This window comes from Lichenostomus cassidix, chromosome 15 (assembly GCF_008360975.1).
Source record: "Lichenostomus cassidix isolate B80296 chromosome 15, HeHo_3.0, whole genome shotgun sequence".
NCBI classification, from domain to species: domain Eukaryota; kingdom Metazoa; phylum Chordata; class Aves; order Passeriformes; family Meliphagidae; genus Lichenostomus; species Lichenostomus cassidix.
The window spans coordinates 4,141,475-4,160,245 of record NC_139496.1 but is presented as its reverse complement, the minus strand read 5'-3'; the positions used below and the strand labels follow the sequence as shown (position 1 = coordinate 4,160,245).

Here is an 18,771-nt window from a genome sequence, read left to right as displayed (position 1 = left end):
AAAGCCGCAGCGGTGGTCCCGGAGCAGCCTCCGCCTCCATCCCCGCCTTTGTCTGCGCCGGCTCCGGCTCTCAGGGCACTTTGGGAGAGATGGATGTGCGGCCCCGCCGAGGCAGACATGTTCCAGGCGAGATCCTGGGAAGAGGTTTCCTTAGCAACAATAATGAAGTGTGAGCGAGAGAAAAGCTCTCCCGGGCTCTGCTCCCTTCTCTGGGGACTCCCGGCAGGTTTGGGGACCCCAGGAGGAGGCGTTCCAAGTGTCCGGGATGAGTGCTGGAGCAGGAGTGGAGCTGCTGCAGATCATGGTGTTGGGATCAGCCGGGAGAGGGGGAGCTGAGTGCCAGTGCTGCTGAGAAACCAAACCAGAGCAGGAGGTGTGACCCTGGCACTGCCCGAGCATCCCGCGGAGCAGCCTTGCCTCCCAAATCTCCGAGCTGCCTCTGCTCAGGAGGATGGAGATGTGCCAAGCATGGGGCCGTGGAAGCAGCTCCTGCACCCCAGCTCCAGTGGGAAACCCCAAAATGTGACCTGTGACCCCATCCCTGGCAGTAGCAGGTGACACGACCTGCCTGGGATGCTTGGGAAGCAGGATGTGGTGTCCATACTCCAGGAAACACCTGCTGGAGCGAGGGACAGCGGTGGCTCAGTTGGGACAGCCCCTGCTCCATACCCCAGCTCCAGCAGGACCCTCCAGATCCCGCAGGGATCTCCAGCTCCTCCATCACATCCGTGCTCCAGCCTCAGCCCCAGGCCCCCTCCTCGCGGCCCCGCCGGCCGGGGATGGCACTGTGCCTCGAATCACAATTACAGTAAATAAATCCTATTAGAAGGACTTTTACTACCGCATGCTCCTCATTACAATCTGCCCAAACCCCCGGCTCCTGGGATCGCCCCGGTAATGAGGCCGGGATGGATGGATGCGGGAAAATTAACGCTGCTACAAGTTAATTTGTTTTTATTAGCGCGCGGCGGCTGGCGGGGGGTGGGTGCCATCCCGCTGGAAAAGCACAGGGATGAGGATCCCCATGGGAACTGGATCGCTGCGTGTCATTGTCCCCTCAGCCACCGCCCGGCTGCCCTTGGCCTTGGGGACAACGCTGTGCCACCCCGGGGCGGGACGGGCAGATGGCGGTGAGGAACCAGCTCGCTGGACGAGGTCACATCTCATTAATAAAGGCTAATTAAGAGGAAATCATCAAAAAGAGGGGCTGAGTTGTGTGAATAACCCACGCAGGTGCTGCTGGTAATTAACTCAGGGCTGTGACAGCTCCTGTGGCACCGGGGGGGCACCCGGAGCATCTCTGTCCCCATTCCCTGCCCTGTGGCCACCGAGTGTCCCCTCGTGCCCCCCATGGCACCAACAGCCGTTCCTGCAGGAACAGCTGGGCCTTCCTTGGGCTTGGAAAATATAGATCCCACCGTTAATAATACATACATTTATTAAAATTAAACCACCGGCAGATATTACATCCAGCGGCACTGAATTATGGATAGACCTCAGCCCAACCTTTGTTTTTAATTAAAAAGCCCCTTTCAGTAATTCCATTAAAGCAGCAGCTTATGTTTTCCTCCTCTTCCCCCCTTTCAAGCGCGATCCGGCAGCGTTCGGGTTGCGCTGATGAAACGGCTTTGAAGTTTCATGAATTGCTGATGTAATTGAATAAAAATAATATTAAGGGGAGAGAAGGGGCGGGGGGAGAGAGAGAGAGAGAGAGAGAGGGAGAGACTTTTCTCTAAACCTAAATCCTAATGAAATCACCTTAGTGCGCCGAGTGGAGTGACAGCGAGCCGCTGGATTTGTGCATATTCTCATAATCCTAAACCCATTAGCCAGGAGGCTCCGTGCGAACCACATGTTGCGGATTACAGCCGGGAAAAAGGCTCCGACAAAACCCCGACCCTCCCTTTAATTGCCACGGGGGAGGTGGAGAGACGCCCCCGAGGGTGGGAGGTGCAGCTCAGACCCCCCTTGCCAGCAGCTCATTAGGGATTTTTTTTTTAGGGAATTAGGGTAGAGAGCTTTCCAATTATTTTGCTGTGTATTAATGGAAATATGAATTACTGTTATTAATGGAAATATGGACTTTTGGCATCCCTCACCTGCTTTTGGAAGAGTTGGCTGCCCCTGGGATATCGGGCTGGAGGGGATGATTGGGATGAGCCCAGGTGGCTGCTGGTGGCTCCAGAGCCCAGGTGGCTGTGCTGGGGACCATGATCTCCAGGATTGGGAAGAGGAAGAAGGTGTCCCAGTCCATGAGAGAGCAGCATGGTCTAGTGGAAGTTGTCCCTGTCCATGGCAGGTGGTTGGAACGAGATGATCCTTAAGGTTCCTTCCAACCCAAACCATTCCAGGATTTCTGCGATCCTACAACAAACTCGCCTTTCCTTTCTTCTCTCTCTCCTAATTCCTTCCTTCCCAATTTAAGCTCCTCTCCAGGATAATACAATAAAGACATGAAGCACCTAATTTTCGGTGGGGGACAACAGACGCGACGGTGTATTTACCCAGTCAAACCATTATGAAATCCTACAATTAAGGCTTCAATCAGATAAATGCAATTACATAATACGATCTTATACGATATAATTAAAAACATCTGCAATCAAACCGAAGCCGATGGTACAGTAATCCTTAATCAGAAATTACCCAGCTCCAGCCGAGAGGTTCCATCCTGGAATCTGGTGGGACACAACGGTGTTGTCCCCAAAGAGGGAGGATGATGGCAACCCACCCAGGAGCCCAGGGGGCTCAGCGGGGTCAGCTTTGGGCTTCCACAGCCCCAGCTTGGCTCTGCCCAGAGCCCACCTGGAGCTGTTGGAGAGGGAAGGAGCTGGATGAGATCAGGAGCACCGTCCTGCCACATCCCCATCGCTCTGAGCCGTTCAATCCCTCCAGCCCGAGCTCCTGCCCTCCCCACCTGCCTCTCACAGGCAGATTTTGGGGGTGAATACACGAACCGACTCATCTCTCAGGTGACTCATGCATCCCAGGACAGCTCGTGGCATTCCCAGCACTGGAAGGGATATCCAGCCCACACCGTGCCTGTGCCGCAGTTATCCGGGGGGGTTGGGGAGGGCGAGGTGGGAACACCGACCCTGCCAACCTTTTCCACCCCCTGACCTTTCCCCAGCCCCTCTCAGAAATGCCACGGAGCTCCTCGCCCAGCCAGATGAAATGTCAGGGAAGGTGGATGGAATATTTCCAGCCGCTGCGCCGGGTGCTGAAGGGGATTTTCCCCGGCACTGCGAGCGGCTCCAGAGGGAGCACGGGCTGTGCTCCAGCCTGTCCCCATGCTTGTCCCCATCCTTGTCCCCATCCTCATCCCCGTGCCACCCCGAGCCGCGCTCGGCTGGCTGCGAGCGTTTAAGCAGAATTGAGTGTGTGTTCAGGCACTTTCAAACACAAGTAATCTTCATCTGGGAGACGGGAAGTGAAATATGTTATTGCCGGGCGCAGTAAATTACCCGTGCCAGCCCCGGCGGATAAAACATCGCCGTCGCCGGCCGGCGCAGTCACTCACCCGCGCTGGGCCGCCACCGCCCCATCAATTACAAAATAAATGGCTGCTGGTCAGCTCGGACATGGGGCTGGGACTTGTGTGGCCATCGTGGCACTGACACCCGCCCCAGCATGGGGCAGGCACTTGGTGTCGGCGGATGGATTCCTCCTGGAAAGTACCAGAAGGTCAGCGGGAGCTGGGGATGGACCAGCACTTCCAGCAGCTCCTCCAAGCAGCTCGTTGTGCCGGCTGGTTCGGCTCCTGCTCCCCGGGAATGGCCCCAGCGGGGTGTCCTTGTCATCGTGGTGATGCTGCTTCGTCAGGGCTAACGAGCTGCTGCGGCGGCGGAAGCGCCCGGGGAAGGTGGGGGCGAGCGCGCAGCTCCCGCTCCTTTATTTTCCTGGGAAAGACCTTCGGAAAGCCAACCCCGAGCCCGTAAAATAAATAAAATAAATTCCTGCAACTTTAACAATCATTGTGTTGGATTTGGGAGATGTTATTCCTCGTGACAGACAAGGGCAATTATCTGCTATCCGCCAGCAGTTTTAGCCTAATTTCATTACTGCTGTGCAATTCTTCCCGAGCCGCCAGTCTATCACTGTCTCCCAGAAAGGATTAGCCGGCACTTTCTTCATCTTCAAATGAATTTTAGCTGTCATGCCCTTGATGAATAGAAGAGGGAGGACGGTGAACTCACGCCGGCAAGCGTGGCAGCCTGGCTGTGCCATGACACCGGGACCGTGCCAGAGCGTCACCGGAGCCACCAGGATGTGCCTTGGGATTTCCTGCCATGCAGGATGAATCAGCCATGGGGTTTTCTTGGAGAGCACACTGGAAGCGGGCAGGGCTTGAAGCTGGTGCCCGGCATCCAGGAGGGATTAAAATGACAGGATCTGTAATACAAGGAAATAATGAACATGCCATCCTTCCCCCCCTTCGCCAGGAGATGCTTATCTGTCAGCCCGGGCCACTGAGGGATAGAGAAAAGCAATTTCAACTTCAGAGCTGAAACTGCAGAAGATGCTGCGGGGAGAGTGTCCAGGAGATGGTGTCCTGGAGGAACCACCATGGTCCCAGGGCTGACAGGGGAATTGAGGTTTCATTTTCCTGGCCAAGCTGGGATAAGGCACACAGAGCCCAACTCAAAGTGTGCTGGGGTGTGTTGTCCCCATGGCCTCAAGCTGTGCCAGGGGAGGGTTAGGTTGGATATCAGCATCATTTCCTCATGGAAAGGGTGGTCAGGAGCTGCCCAGGCAGGTTTGGAGTCTCCATCCATGGAGGTGCCCAAGGAATGCTTGGAGGTGGCACTCAGTGCTCTGAGCTGGGTGACAAGGTGGGGATCGGGCACAGCTTGGACTCAATGACCTTGGGGAGCTTTCCCAACCTGAATGATCCTGGCATTCTGTGAAATAACAGGGGACACACTTGAGCCCACCAGCTGCCCCTCGGGACACCTGGAGTGGGTGAGAACCCATCCCGTGTCCCCCCAGGACGTGGGACGTCACCTTGCGTAAACGGAAGCTCTGGAGCCGGGGGCTGGCGCTGGCCCAGGGGCTCTGTTATTTTTGTAAACCTTCATTCCCACCCAACACAGCATCCTGGTGGAATATTTTAGCACCTTTAATGCAATTTCCTACTCCCTCTGAAATATCATTTTAATAGAAGCCAGCCACACCGTGTACCTGCTCCCTAATAAACCTCTGCGACTTTAATGAACTAAATAGCAAATTACTTTTTTATTCAAGAATGAAATTTCATCATATTCATAATTCATATTTTATTTCAGACATCTGCTGCTGATTACATTACATTTAACTAAAATTAGATGATGCTCAGAATGTAATTAAGCCCCTGCCAAATTCTCTGGCCCACCAATACCAGCCTCGCTCAGCGGGGGCCGCTTGGAACCTAATATGTAATTAGGAGCTATTTTCTAGCTGTTTTTAAAGTCTGAAAATTAGCTGCCTTTATTAATCACACAGACAAATATAAAGCAGAGCCAACGCTTGCTGAAATTTCTAAAAAGGATTTTTTTTTAATTATACACCACATAGCGCTGAGACTCATTTTGAATGTTGATTTGTTGTGCACTGACATTTTGACAACTAGTTCTCAATTTGTCTGTCGTAGTTAGGCAACAACAAAGCAGACGGTAATACTTAACTTTCAAAACCTTCAGCGTGCTGGGAGGAGAGAGGGATGGGAGGGGACAGGGGGGACAGGCTCCCCATGAGCCCAAGGAATTGGGGAGCCCCGAAATCCCTGGGGATGGGAGGAAAAGGGGACAGGGAGCCCTTCTGTAGCTGGAGGTGACAGATGCACATATCGCCCTTGAAATGGCTCTGGGGGTGATTTGTACCCTCCGAACCCACCAGTGTGTCTGAAGACATAGCACTGGCCCTGCAGGGGTCCCAGTGCCACCCCCTGTCCCCAGAAGGGACCCCGGGGGTGTGAGCAGCCCCCCAGCCCCGCGTGGCTGCACGCTGACATTTCCTCTCTCTCCCTGACCCTGTTCCTGCTCTCTCCGTGATCCTCAATAATGTCACTGCCTCCTCAGCATCTACTCAGCGGAGCAGAAAGAAGGCACTGCTGACACGGAGTGCAAACAAACAATAATACCATCTGTGCCTGCCAGGGCCTGGCTGGGGAGCGCTGGGGTCCCAGCTCAGGGGAGGATGTGCTGTGGGGGCAGGAGCCTACAGGGACACTGGGACATTCCCCAGGGATGGGGGGAGACACCCTTCACACCCCAGGCACTGGCTGTGAAGGAAAATCAAGATTTTAAAAGGTATTTTTATAGAGTGTTTTCCTTTTGGCTGTCACTAAACACCGGTGACCCCCAACTCTCTGTGGACCCCCATGCTCTGCAATTCCTCAATCCCTCCTTTAGGCTGGAGCACAGCCCTCCCTCCCAGTCCCTGTGCTGGCTATTAGAGGCAAAGCCAGGCTCGTTAGTCTTTCTGCAGAGCTTGCAACGTGAAAAATGAAGCTCAAGAAAAATTAGCCAAATTACCAGGCTAATCCTTCAGCAGCAATCGCTGCCCTGCTGCACATGCGTCCCGCGGGGTGCCTGGCAGAGGAGGGGATGATCCATGGGGAAAACATGCTCCACGGGCTTCAGTTTTGCTCCCAAAGCAGCAAAGCACAGGAAAGACATTCTCTGTGCCTCATTCTGCCCCACTCTGTGTCCCCATGGGGCACCAGTCCCAGGTCAGCAGCTGTTCCTGCTGTCCCAGGCTGAGGAGGGGTAGGGATGGGGTCCAGAGCTCAGGGAGTCACAGCAGGAGATTGCAAGTTGGGGTGACTCCCGTGTGGAAAGTGGGGTCAGAAACATTCCAGCCATCCCTCGGGATATCCTGCTGGGTGCAGCAATGGCCCTGCAAAGCCTTTGATGGAGCAGGTGAGGCAGGAGTTTGGAAAGGAGGGAATGAATGGGCACTCCCGTGCTCACAGATGGATGTGAAATCTGTGCTCACTTCCAACAGACTGGGACTGGCTCCAGCTGCTGACTTCGGCAGTTCTGCTCCCTGTGGCACAGGGAAGGCAGATCCCAGCAGTGCCTGTGTCACCCTGGACAGGGCTGTTACCCTAGAATGGGTCACCCTCCTGCCCAAGACACTGCCACACTCCTCCCTGCACCAGGAATGTCACCACTTCCACTCCAGCACAGAGCAGAGCAGGAGATAAGCACTGCTGGAGGAAACCTGCAGAGATGACCTGTTCAGGTTGGACATCAGGAGGAATTTCCTCATGGAAAGGGTGGTCAGGCATTGGAAGGAGCTGCCCAGGGAGGTCTGGAGTCCCCATTGCTGGAGGTGTCCATGGAATGACTGCACATGGCCCTCAGTGCTCTGGGCTGGTGACAAGGTGGGGATTTGGCACATCTTGGACTCAATAACCTTGGAGAGTTTTCCCAACCTGAATGATCCCGGAATTCTGTGAATTTCCCCTCTATTCTGGCCCCCAGCCCTCAGAGCCAAGACTCAGCCCCAGACACGCTGTTTTGAAGGGAAGTTCTCCGTGCTGGATCTGGCATCTCTTTGTGCCAACATCACAAAGCAGACACATGTAAGTGGTTAAAGTCAACATGCTCCCAGATCCTCACATTGATTACGCTGTATTAGAAAATGGTAAATTATTTATCAGCCTTTCTGACTTGTGATTAGTGTAAAGCCGCTCTCGGATGCAAATTGGAATTGTAATTAGACATGTAGAAAGGCAGCATCTGAGACCTGCTTTCCTGAAGCAGTGTAAGGTACTTTTTTCCTTTTGTATCCAGCAAAATTATCAAAGAACACTTTGCACATAAAAAAAACATGGATTTATTAAAACCAGAGGCAGTTTTACATGGGATCAGGGAAGTAAAGCTGGTCACCATGATGCTGGGAGTTTAGAGCTAGAACATCTCAGCTTCTCACACTTGATTTTTTCACCCCTGGGCTGGAAGGGGAAGGCAAGTTCCCCACCTCTGCCAATTCATTACTCAGCTTTGAGTGAAGCAATTCTTGAACACAGCTACACTTAAAAACCCACTAAAAAAAACCCACCCCAGACAAACAGAGCGATGATAAAACCCCTTTGGCAGGTACAGCAGAGACCACAGTCCCTCAGAGTCAGCTCATGACTCCCAGAGATTCTGGCTTCAGCCACTTCCCTGCCAATTCCCTTTCGTTCTGTGGCACAGCTCATTAAAATTTCAGGAGTAAAAAATGCATATACATTTGTGTAATAAGTCTAAATGCATTTAGGTTTTAGAGTTTGTCAGCTGCAACTTATGGTGAGCTTTTGAGGACGTGGTTTGGGTTTGTTTCCTCTACTTAATTACACCAAAGTAAACCCAACACTGGGCAGGGTCAGGGACATGCTGGTTCAATACTGAAGTGTGAGAGAACAGCTTTTACAAAGAGGAATTTTAAGCCTGCCCTTGCCTGGAGCTGCCCTCCTTGCAGGTGCTGTTTGAGCCAGACCTTGAGCAAGTGAATAAAAAACAGAGTCAGACTACAGGACTCTCCTTATCAGCCCAGGCAGAGATTATGGAGAAGAGTGAAAACCAGTAATTTCACTAGAATTGTGCTTTATCTTGCAATTTAATTACCCAACACTTAATTAGTAGCAGGGAAGAGCTGCATGAAAGGTTTCCTCTTCACTGGGAATTGCAGTCCAGAAGAAACAGAGACCTGAGCATCAAGCCCTGAGCTGCCAAAGATGCTCTTCACCCAAAAATGCCAAAGCACCGTGCACATCCACCTTGCCAGCCCCCATGGGACACCAGGGATGAGGGAAGGCACACCACATGCATCTGAAGCAGCAAAGTGTCATTATCCACCCTGGAATCCAGCCAAGCCCCTCTCCTCCTGCCCCTTGGGATTAGCACAGCAGTTGAGAAAGGAAATTCAACCCAGGATTTTGAGAGCCTTGGTCAAACACCACTGGGCAGGCGCTTCCAGCTCCCCATGGCAGCCCCAAATCCCAGTGACACCAAGCCCCAAACTGGCTCCATACCCACATCTGGAGACCCTCAGCCACACAGGAGAGGGGAAAGAAGTTTCCAAGGCATCTGGGCACACAGAGCTCCGAGGACGTGGTGCCAAGAGCTCAGTCCTGCCAGAGGCAGCAGCTCAGCTCTGGGCGAGCGCGTGCAGCACTTGGGCACTCAGAGAGGAGCAGCAGTGCAGTGTCACCCCGGGGGCTCCAATCTTGGTCTCCCAGCATTCAAACCCACAGGCACACAAGTCTTGCTTGGCTGCTTCCACGGCCAGTAGGGAGGTGTCTGCCAAGAGCAAGGCAAGAGCAGCCAGCGAGTCAGCTCGGCCACTGCAGGGAGAGGAAAGGGCCATGGCTCCTCCAAACACAGCCCCTGGCATGGAGCCAGTGCCCTCAGGGGCTGACACACATAAATGAACACTCTGAATCGGCCCTGGATGACACACTGCAACCCACAGTGCCAGGCAGTGCTGGGACACATCCCACCCATCCCTCCAGAGCCAGACTAGGGCTGGCAGAGATCCCTCCGCTCCCAAACCTGACCCCGCCAGGGTTGTGAGGAAGAGGAGGATGTCCAAGAGGGTGTTACTGACCTGGTGGCAGCAGGGTGATGCCACAGCCACCCCCACCAGCCCCAGTCAGTTTGCTGTGCAGGTTGTGGGATGCTGTCACCTGGCATAGCCTGTCCAGGGAGGGGTGGCCCACTCCAAGCACGTTTAAGTGGTGTTGGTTTATGTCAAAGAATTCCTAAAAGCAACAAAGAGAGGAGATGAGCACACATTGAGATAGAGGCTCTTTACAGCAGTGGGAGGCCTGCCTTGCCAGCCACCCCCTCACAACCACCTCATTTCTGCAGAAATTTGGCCACCAGCACCAGGAGCAATGTCAGGCCAGAGTCTGAGCCCTGGGCTTGCAGAGTGACAGGGGTGCAACAGCTCCTGCATCTCCCAAGAAAATCCTGACCACTGCAAGCTGCCAGCAGGCATTTACTGCAGAGCCCCCAATGGCTCTCGACAGCTTCTCCTCTGCCCTCCTCTGTCACTCGAGTGCTGAGCAGGAGGCTGTGCAAGACCCCTCGCTGGCTGTGGGAAGGGCACAGAGCCAGCAGCTCTCATTCCTGGCTGTCACCCTGCCCTGCTCTGCAATCCATCCGGCAGAGCCAAATCCAGGGACTTCTGACACCGCTGAGGCATCGCTGGAGAGGTGACAGGGAGGGACCTCCCCTTGTTTGCTCTGTGCAGCACTTCTCCCTCCTCATGGGCAAGGCCTGGGCTGGGAGCCAAGGAGCCTCTCAGCAGCACCAGGCTGGGAATCTGGCACTCAGCTCAAGTGGGGTCGAGAGGGTCCTTCCCTCCAGGAGCAGCACAGGCCCCTCTCCAAGCAAGCCCACCCTCCTGGCAGAGCTGTGGGAACATCCCTGCCACGCTTCCCTGCCAGCCAGACCTGCTACTCCTGGAGAAAGACACCCTAGCTGCAAGTTCCAAACGGCCCAAGGGATGGGCAGTACCACACAGAAGTGGAAGTTACAACTTCTCCCTTCCCAGTAGGACAGGTGAGGAATTCAGGAGCAGAGGGAAGGGCTTGGCCTGTGCTCGGAGCAAGTCTAGATTAGGGCCAGGAGCAGACACTGCATCCCTGAGAGCCACAGGGTCCTCCCAGCCCATCAGCACCAGCAGTGGAGGAAGGTTGATCCCAGCAACACTGGTCTGACAGCTCAACTCCATCACCTCCAAAGCATGTGTTGGTTGTTCCCAGAGAGTGTCACAAGCCAGGAGCCAGCCAGGACCAGTCCTAGAAAGGCTCCCTAACAGCAGTCCCGTGCTCCCTTCCCCAGCAAGCAGCACTGAGCTCTTCCCCACCTGCAGCTCCTGGTGAGCCAGGAGGGACTCTGTGCACAGGGAGCAGCAGGGCAGGTGTCAGCCACATCCCCTCCCTCAGCTCCACCCGGGAATCCTGCCAACACCACACAGGAGGGGACACTGCAGAAAGAAATCCTCTCCCCCCCTCCCCTCTGGAGCATTTCTGTCCCATGTTTAAGAACTGTGGGAAGGGGAAGGAGCAGGCAGCAGGCAGAGCTCAGTCACCACCCATTCCAGGCTGGGCAGGACACACGTCCATCCAGAGGCCTCTTTATATGCCTGAGTGAGGGCACAGCACTGCCTGTGATGATCCAAGACACCTGTCATCTCCTGATCCAAAATCTGCCAGGAATCTGATGACAGCTTATGACACACTAGACTAGCTCCGTGGTTCAAATACAGCGCTGGCCAGAGCTGCACATTTCAGAAACAGCCCAAAAGATATATTTTTATATCTATGTGCTGCATCTAATCAGCTGGGCCTCTGTGGGCTCTTCAAGCACAAGACAAAACAACAGATTCAAGACAGGAACCTGCTCACTGCAGTGCTGCTTCCCAGGTGTGGGACACAAGGATGCTTTGGCATTTTCCATGTGACGATCTCAAAGCACAAGTCAAATTATCCCCCCTCTTCCCTGTCCCCTGATCCTTCTGACAGCCTGAGGATGTGGAATTAAGATGAGTTGTGAGAAGTTGTGCTGTGAACAGACTGCAAACCTACCCCAGCTGATGGCAGCTCAGCCCACCCTGGTGGGTCCAGAATCCACCCCTGGTGCAAAGGGAGCAGGACTCTGCCACGAATCCCACGGAAACAACCCGGAACAAGAGCAAGGACAAGCAGAGGTCCTCCCAGAAGCTGAGGGGAGGCATCCAGATGCCAACAAGGAGCTGCACTGCTGGTACCAAATGGTTCCTGAGTGTCCAAGTTGGCTCCCAGGGCCAGGCCAGGTTTCCCTCAGCTGGGACATGGCCACACATCCCTCCCCCACGGTGCTGTGGAGCAGCATTACAGCACTCTCAGCACTTCTTCCACTCAGAAGCCTGTTCCTCCCCCCTCCCCAGCCTCTGCTCTTTGAGCAAAGCCAAGACAAACAGATCTTTGTGTGCACCTCGTGCATCAATGTCAGGTCAGCTCTGGGCACAGCTCTGTCTGTGGCTCTGCAGAGCCAGGATGAGTGTGGAGCATCAGGAGCTGGCTAGGAACCAGTCAGTCCATCACAAACCAGTGGATTTCTCCTCACTCCAGCCCTGGCAATGACAGAGCAGTTGCTCCACGGGCAGCGACTGCCAGAGCCATGGCACGGAGATCACTCAATATAAGAGAAACAAACCCTCCAGAGCCACAGGTCCCCAGAGCCCCAGGCCTGCTCCCTCCCTCCCTGCACCCAGCTGGGGAAGAGGCACCAGCAGCAGCTTCTGTCTCCTAGCTCCAGGAAGGGCATTAAAAGCAGCACACCCAGACCACAGTTTCGCTCGGAACTGAACATTTCCTGCTATCACTTTTTTTTTTTTTTCCAGACCTAATGTTCTTTAAATGACATTTTGATGTTCAACAGTAACAGTAGCTAAAAATACTGGCGAGCAAGCCCCTTACCTCCAGCACAGGGTAATGCTCCGGTGATGGATTTGCAGGCATCGCTTCCAGAACACTTTGGCACTCCTGAGAAATGGCATCGATGGAGTCCAGCACTGGGTTCATTATGGCAGGGAACTGGAAAGGGGGAAGGAGGGATGTGAGGTGCCTGCTTGCTGGCCTTCAAATACTACTGGGAGGAAACTGGTCCCAGTCTCTTTGAGCTGGGCAATTTCTCACTCATTCCCAGAGCAGGGTGATGGTATCTTGCTCCTGCCTGCAGAAGGAGGAGGAGAAGGAAACAGGCCAGAGGAAGGAACTGCTCTTTCACGGTTGCAAACTGGTGATTTTAACTCCTGTTAAACTGGAGGAAGGGAGGAGATGAGCTGAACCCCCATTCCTGAGCAGCTGGGAAATAGCAATGCAGTGGCCACAGGAGGAATCTCCCAAAAGATCCCAGTGGGACCTGCAGTCCCCCATGAGGGTTATCTCCCAAAGGTTATCCCCCACATCTCCATCCCACAACCACACAGGTGCTGCACCTTCAGGATCTTCTCCTTGACACCAGCCACCAGGACCTTGGTGCTCCGAGGGACTTTGGTGTTGGTCAGCAAGATCCTCAGAGTGGGCACCCTGGAAGCAACAGGAGACAGAGAATCCCAGAGTGCTTTGGATTGGAAAGGACTTTAAAGCTCATCTCACTCCAACCCCCTGCCATGAGCAGGGAACATCTCCTGGCCTTTTTCCTTCACAGTCCCCAAGGCTACAGCTTATTCTGCCTCAAAAGGCCTCTTTGAGCAAGAGCCCAAGATAAGGAGTTCCATTCATTTTACAAAACTTAAGCAGGTGCTTCAGTGCTGGCTGGGTTCAGGCTTGCTCCTCCTGGATATAAGGAACAACTGTACTAGAGCTATAAATAGGACTGTAATGTATTTACTGAAATCCATGTTTTTCAAGCAAATTTTTTCCTTTGAAATACTCTCTACAAGGGTAGCCAGCAGTGGCCATTAACTGCTAATAGAGCAATTTCATGCACTGTGAAAGATTTTAATGGAGTCAGATTATACTTCCCTGGCAGGAGGCAGAGGGAACACACAGGACCCAGATTTCTCTCTGCCAATGGGTTTTCCCACCACCAGGTAAGCACAAAGTTCCCCCTCCCCACAATGTCATTTGCTGCCAGGAGCAGATCCATTCCTGCTGCCCATAATGCCATGAAATTAATATTGATCCTTTGTGCTGTGTTCATCTAATGTCAGATAATGACCAAACGTTTCATTGTCCCCATCCACCCCAAACCAAGGCAACACTGAGGCTTGCCCACACCCAAAATGGGGCTGCAGAGCCCTTCCCACACTCCAGCCATCTCCCATCATCCTCATACCCTCCAACACCCACCCAGAGCCTCTCTGACATGATCCACCCACCGTGGTGAGGGTTATTTTTAAACTCCAGTATTACCTCTTTAATGGTGTGATTTTTCCTGCTTGGTATCTCAGGGCTCCACCTAAAGTAAAATACATGTATTGTCTCAGTACAGAGCGAGCTGAGAGATAACACAGAAGGTCTTTCATCTTCAGAACCTCACCCAGAGCCTGTGACAGTAATTGCAAGAAACACCAGCTAAATGAACCATGTTCTCCAGCAGCACGGCCCTGCCTCACCCTGCTGCCTTAATGAGAGGGTCTGGCTGGACATGCTTAACCCAAGGCCTTTCCCTTTGCTCCCCTCTCCCCCCAGGATCACATCAAATAATTTTTTAAAGTGTAAAAGAGTTTGGCCAGCATTAAATCTTTCCTGAGGAAACAGAATCCAGCAGCGATTCCCCAGGGCAGAGCCAAGCACAAGGGATTCCATGGACTGAACCAGAGTGCAGTGGTGTCAGCAGCCACCCTGCAGCATGGAATTTCATTGTCCAGAAGGAATGTCTCACTTGGCTCCTACCCTCACAGAGGCACTGCAATTAGGTCTCATTAGAAAGATTATTAACAGTCTCCAAGGACACTTTCAAAACACTGGGAAGTCGCTGCTAATTGAAACTAAATGACAGCTGTCCAACTGCATTTTCCCCTGCATTATCCCTGGGACAGGATTAGGTTTCTTTGTTCGCTGCAGAATGTTTAAGTATCAGTTATTTGTGGTGAGGTCTCTGCCCCATGGCACCTGCCTGAGGGGGGACAGAGCTCTGGTGTTCCTGCAGCCAGTTCCCAACATTCCAGCTGGCTCCAGGCCCAGCTCACAGATGGGGCAAACTGAGACAGGGGAGGATTCAGGCCAAAACAGGGACCTGAATTTGGGAGTTTCTGCAAACACACCTACCCCAGGTGCCAACAGCATTATCCACACCCGACGGATTGCCATGGATCACTCGCTCCCCTCGGAAGGCCCAGCTGTTAATCAGTGTCAGCTCTTCTTCTGTCCACCTGGAAGGCAAGGAAATGACTCCAACACAAACCACTCCAAACCAGTGGAGGGAGGGAGCAGATTCAGGGGGAAAATCCGAGCCCTGGCCTGGTGAAGATCAGATTTAACAGAATTCAAGTCCAGACCCATCCCCACCTCACCAAACACGGTGTGTTACCACACACTGTAAAAGGCTGAGGGAGTTGGGATTGCTCAACCTGGAGAAGCTTTGGGGTCACCTAATTGTGCCATTCCAGTGCCTGAAGGGGCTACAAGAAAGATGGAGAGAGAGACTGTTTATGAAGGACTGGAATGACAAGACAAGGCAGAAATTCCAAGAGCCACCTGCTATCCAGAAACTGTTTCCCTTCACTCCCACTTCCCTGGGCCTCAGCTGAACGTCTTTATCCATGTCCACACACCTTGCATTCCACTTGCCAGGATTTAATCTGGGAGCACTCAGCAAACAGCTCACACCAGCAGCCTCAGGAACAGAAGTGCTGTAAACCACTTGTTTTTAATCCTCTTTGAGAGGCTGCGATTCCTCCCGACACAGGAGCCTTTCTATCCCGCTGTTCTTTTCTTGCCATGGGAAGCAAAACCCTTCTGAAGTCTGACACCCCCCTCTCTCTGCACGCCAGCTGGAAGGCAGGAATTATGCTGGATCCATGCTGGAGACACAGAGGGCGAGCAGGGAATGAAGACATCCTCGCTGCTCCACTTGGAGCTGCCCTTTCATTTCCCAATTTGGGAGATTTGCTCGAGCAAAGGGGACAAAGGGCTCCCAACAAGAAGCTGTTTCTGGGTCAGGCTGTGAATTCTGGTTCAGAAGCAGAACACAGTCACTCTCCCCACCTTGCTGCCTCACTCTCAGCCCCACACAAAATCCCACACAACAGAGGTTCTGCCCCTCCAGCTTTGATTTTTAGCAGCTTCAAAGAGAGCCTCCTCTCACACAGCACCCCAGGCTTCCAAAGATGAACTCCAAGGGCAGAAGGAAAGAAACTCTCTTTCACCAGGTACTGATAAAGGGGAAAGACAGGCAGGAGATCAGGAGGAAATGCAGCACATGCAGAAAAAAAAATCATAGGAAATGCAAAAAAAAAAAACCAGAAAGGATCCTCAAGGACTCAAAGCAAAACCTGGAAGATGCTCAGAGACAGAGCAAACTGAGGTTGAAATATTTCAGTATGTTTTATTTGATTGAAAGAATAAAGCTTTTGTCCCCCCCTTTTTAGGTATGTTTATCTGACACTAGACAAGGGAAACTGGGAGTTTTACAAAGTCTCTGGGACAGGGCTGGGAACACTGAGCAGGGACAGGAGATGGGCTCAGGATGGTCACAGCCAGGAGAGACCAGCAGAGGTGGCAGTGGCCAGAATTAATGCAGGTAAAAGTGGGGCACAGGGAGCAGAGCTGTGTATCCCAGGCTGGAATTCCTTACCTGGCTGTGGATTCTCCCTCCTGCAGCGGGCAGGAGATGGCTCCACACACCATGAGCAGGGCTGCAGCCAGGCACACAGCATAGGCAGCACTGGATCCCAGCCCTGCTCCCGTGGGCAGCTCTGACCACACCAGGATATCCATGCTGGGAACATCCCTGGAACACAGACACACAGGGACTGGCACAACCACCCCCAATTCCAGCTCCAGACAACATTACAAAGGCAAAGGAGGCCAGTTAGGGCTGATCACAAGGAAAGCTGGTTGAAAACTGGCAACATCAGCACATGCATCTGACACACAGGGGCTTCAGGAGGGCTCATTCCCGAGTGGAGCAGCCTGGCCAAGCCATTGGGCTGGAATGAAGCCTTCCTGAATTGGATCAATGGCTGGCACAGCTTGGCAGGCTGCTAGCAGGGGCACTTGGTAACTAAATACAGCAGCACCATAAAAAGCCCCTTCAGAGATTGTTGTAAGCAGGATTTTAAAATGTATATCCCAAATCTGCAATTGCACAGTGACATCCCACTGGAGCAACAGACTGGTGGGGAAGATGGACATATCCATATCCCTTGGCTCCACTGGACACACCTGGGTTGTGTTACAGACCCCAAAATCAAACACTGCTGCTGAGTGACAGTCCCAGTGCCACCCTGAGACTGCAGGGAAACCACAATCTAGCTGCACATCCCAGTTCTTTAAACCTTTGATTTCTTGGATGAGAATATGCAGATTTGGCTCTGCTTTGGTTTCTGACACTGCCCTGAGCACCCATTCAGTCACACTGAGATCATCAACGGTGCTGGGCAAGGTTAGGAACTGGAACAGCCCCAAGTTCTCACAGTTTTAGGGACATTCAGCCCACAAAGGGATCAGACTTAGTTCAGACAACAAATTCACAGTTTATTTCTGTTTTTCCAACCTAAGCCAGGATGACAGGAGCGCCTGCTGGAGGGAGGGGTGTCTGTGCTGTGGCTGTGGCATCAACTGCTCTGGTTTCAGCCCTCAGAACTAGATGAGAGCAGAAATTCCCAGCTCACCTGCCTGGAGCACCCACCCAGCACCACAATTTTGGGGCAGGAGGCAAGCCTTACCCATACTTAGCAGAAATAGCCAGGCACATATACAGGAAGGCAAGAGTAGCAAGGCTCTCTGGAGCTGAAGCTCCAGCAGCAATTCCAGCAAACTCCCTCAGTGCATCCAGCTGTTCTACGCTGGGGGACTTGGACTCATCAAAGTCAGCTATGGAAGCAAGCAAGGAGAGTTTAAACACTTAGAAACCAGGCAACTGTTACACTGAGAGCAGTATTTACAACAACACCTCCTGTTACAGTAGGCAGAAACAGCTGGAGCCCATTTCAGGATCTACCTGAGGACTTGTGATAAATAAAAGCTAAATCTCCACCAACCACTCTGAAATCCCAGTGCTTCCACATTCCACACCTGCAACTGCACACCTCCCAGTGCATCCATCCATAATCACCAAGGAGAACTTGGCAAGTCACAAACTCTTCATTAAAGAATGTGGATGTTGGAACTGGAATATCCTGGGGCTCCAGCCAGTACAAGATGCTGCAGAAATTCCCACGAGGACTGGAGTGGGACAGACAGGCAGGAAAACAGGCCCTGTATCCCTGATTTCCCCAGGAGTCCCCAGCTCCGAGCAGCTTCAGAGATGCTCCTTTTTGTCCCCAACCAGTAACACACTGGGATGTGGACACGGCTGGCTCCTGCCTGTGTCACAACACTGCCCGAGCTACCACAGCACAGGAACAAACCCCCGGGAACCCAAAACAGGAGGGGACAGCAACGGCAAGAGCCACACACGGACACCTGAGCGCCAGCGGGGTCACAAGGGGCACACGAGTGACTGAGAGGTGCAGGGACAGGTCAGTGAAACGCACACGGAGATACAGCGAGGCCCTGAAACGCCGCGGAGGGGACAAATAACCCCGCGGGGGCTCTGCAATGTCACCGGGGTGCAGAAGGCACCGAGCAGCGCCGAAAGCCCCTCACTCCGCCGGGGCAGCGGCTCCTCCCCCGGGCCTTGCCTGCCATCCGCCCCCGCAGGGCCTGCAGGCCGGCGGTGTCCCAGCTCCTCCGCACTCCGACGCCGGGCAGGGAGACGCTCAGCCGGCCCTCAGCGCCGGGCCGCAGCCGGAGAAACGTCCGCAGGTCCAGCGCCACGGCCAGGGCCACCTGCGGGCGGAGAACGGCGGTCAGCGGGGCCGGACAGCCCTCCCCGAGCTGGGCAGCCCTCACTTTGCCCGGCGTGCCCTCACCTTGCCCAGCACCACCGCGTGCTCGCCGTGCAGGATCACCTTGCCCGGCGCCGACACCGCCACGTCCCTCACCCACATCGCTCCGCCGCGCGGCCCGCGCCGACTGACAGCCCCGCCCGCCAATCGGGGCCGCGCCCTTCCCCGCCTCCCCGCGCTCAGCCAATAGCCGGGCGTCTGGCGGGGGCGGGACTTGCGGGCGGCCAATGGGAAGGCGGCGCTGCGGGGTGG

General features: G+C 53.7%; 1 protein-coding gene across 4 annotated transcripts; it reads right to left on the bottom strand.

Moving 5' to 3' along the window:
* Positions 1-2,566: 2,566 nt before the first annotated feature.
* MVK (mevalonate kinase) lies at positions 2,567-18,695 on the bottom strand. Of its 4 annotated transcripts, none has more exons than XM_085075646.1 (10): positions 18,544-18,695; positions 18,313-18,460; positions 17,356-17,503; positions 16,263-16,418; positions 14,735-14,838; positions 13,877-13,922; positions 12,958-13,048; positions 12,437-12,553; positions 9,577-9,730; positions 2,567-6,259 (listed from the first exon to the last, which is right to left on the bottom strand). In XM_085075646.1, the coding sequence occupies exons 1-10, from the start codon at positions 18,619-18,621 to the stop codon at positions 6,165-6,167; spliced, it is 1,137 nt and encodes a 378-aa protein (XP_084931772.1). In that variant the 5' UTR covers positions 18,622-18,695; the 3' UTR covers positions 2,567-6,164. The 4 variants fall into 4 exon arrangements, with proteins under 4 accessions (XP_084931772.1, XP_084931770.1, XP_084931769.1 ...); XM_085075644.1 differs by lacking the exon at positions 2,567-6,259 and adding an exon at positions 7,806-9,313; XM_085075643.1 differs by lacking the exon at positions 2,567-6,259 and adding an exon at positions 7,806-9,269.
* Positions 18,696-18,771: the final 76 nt, after the last annotated feature.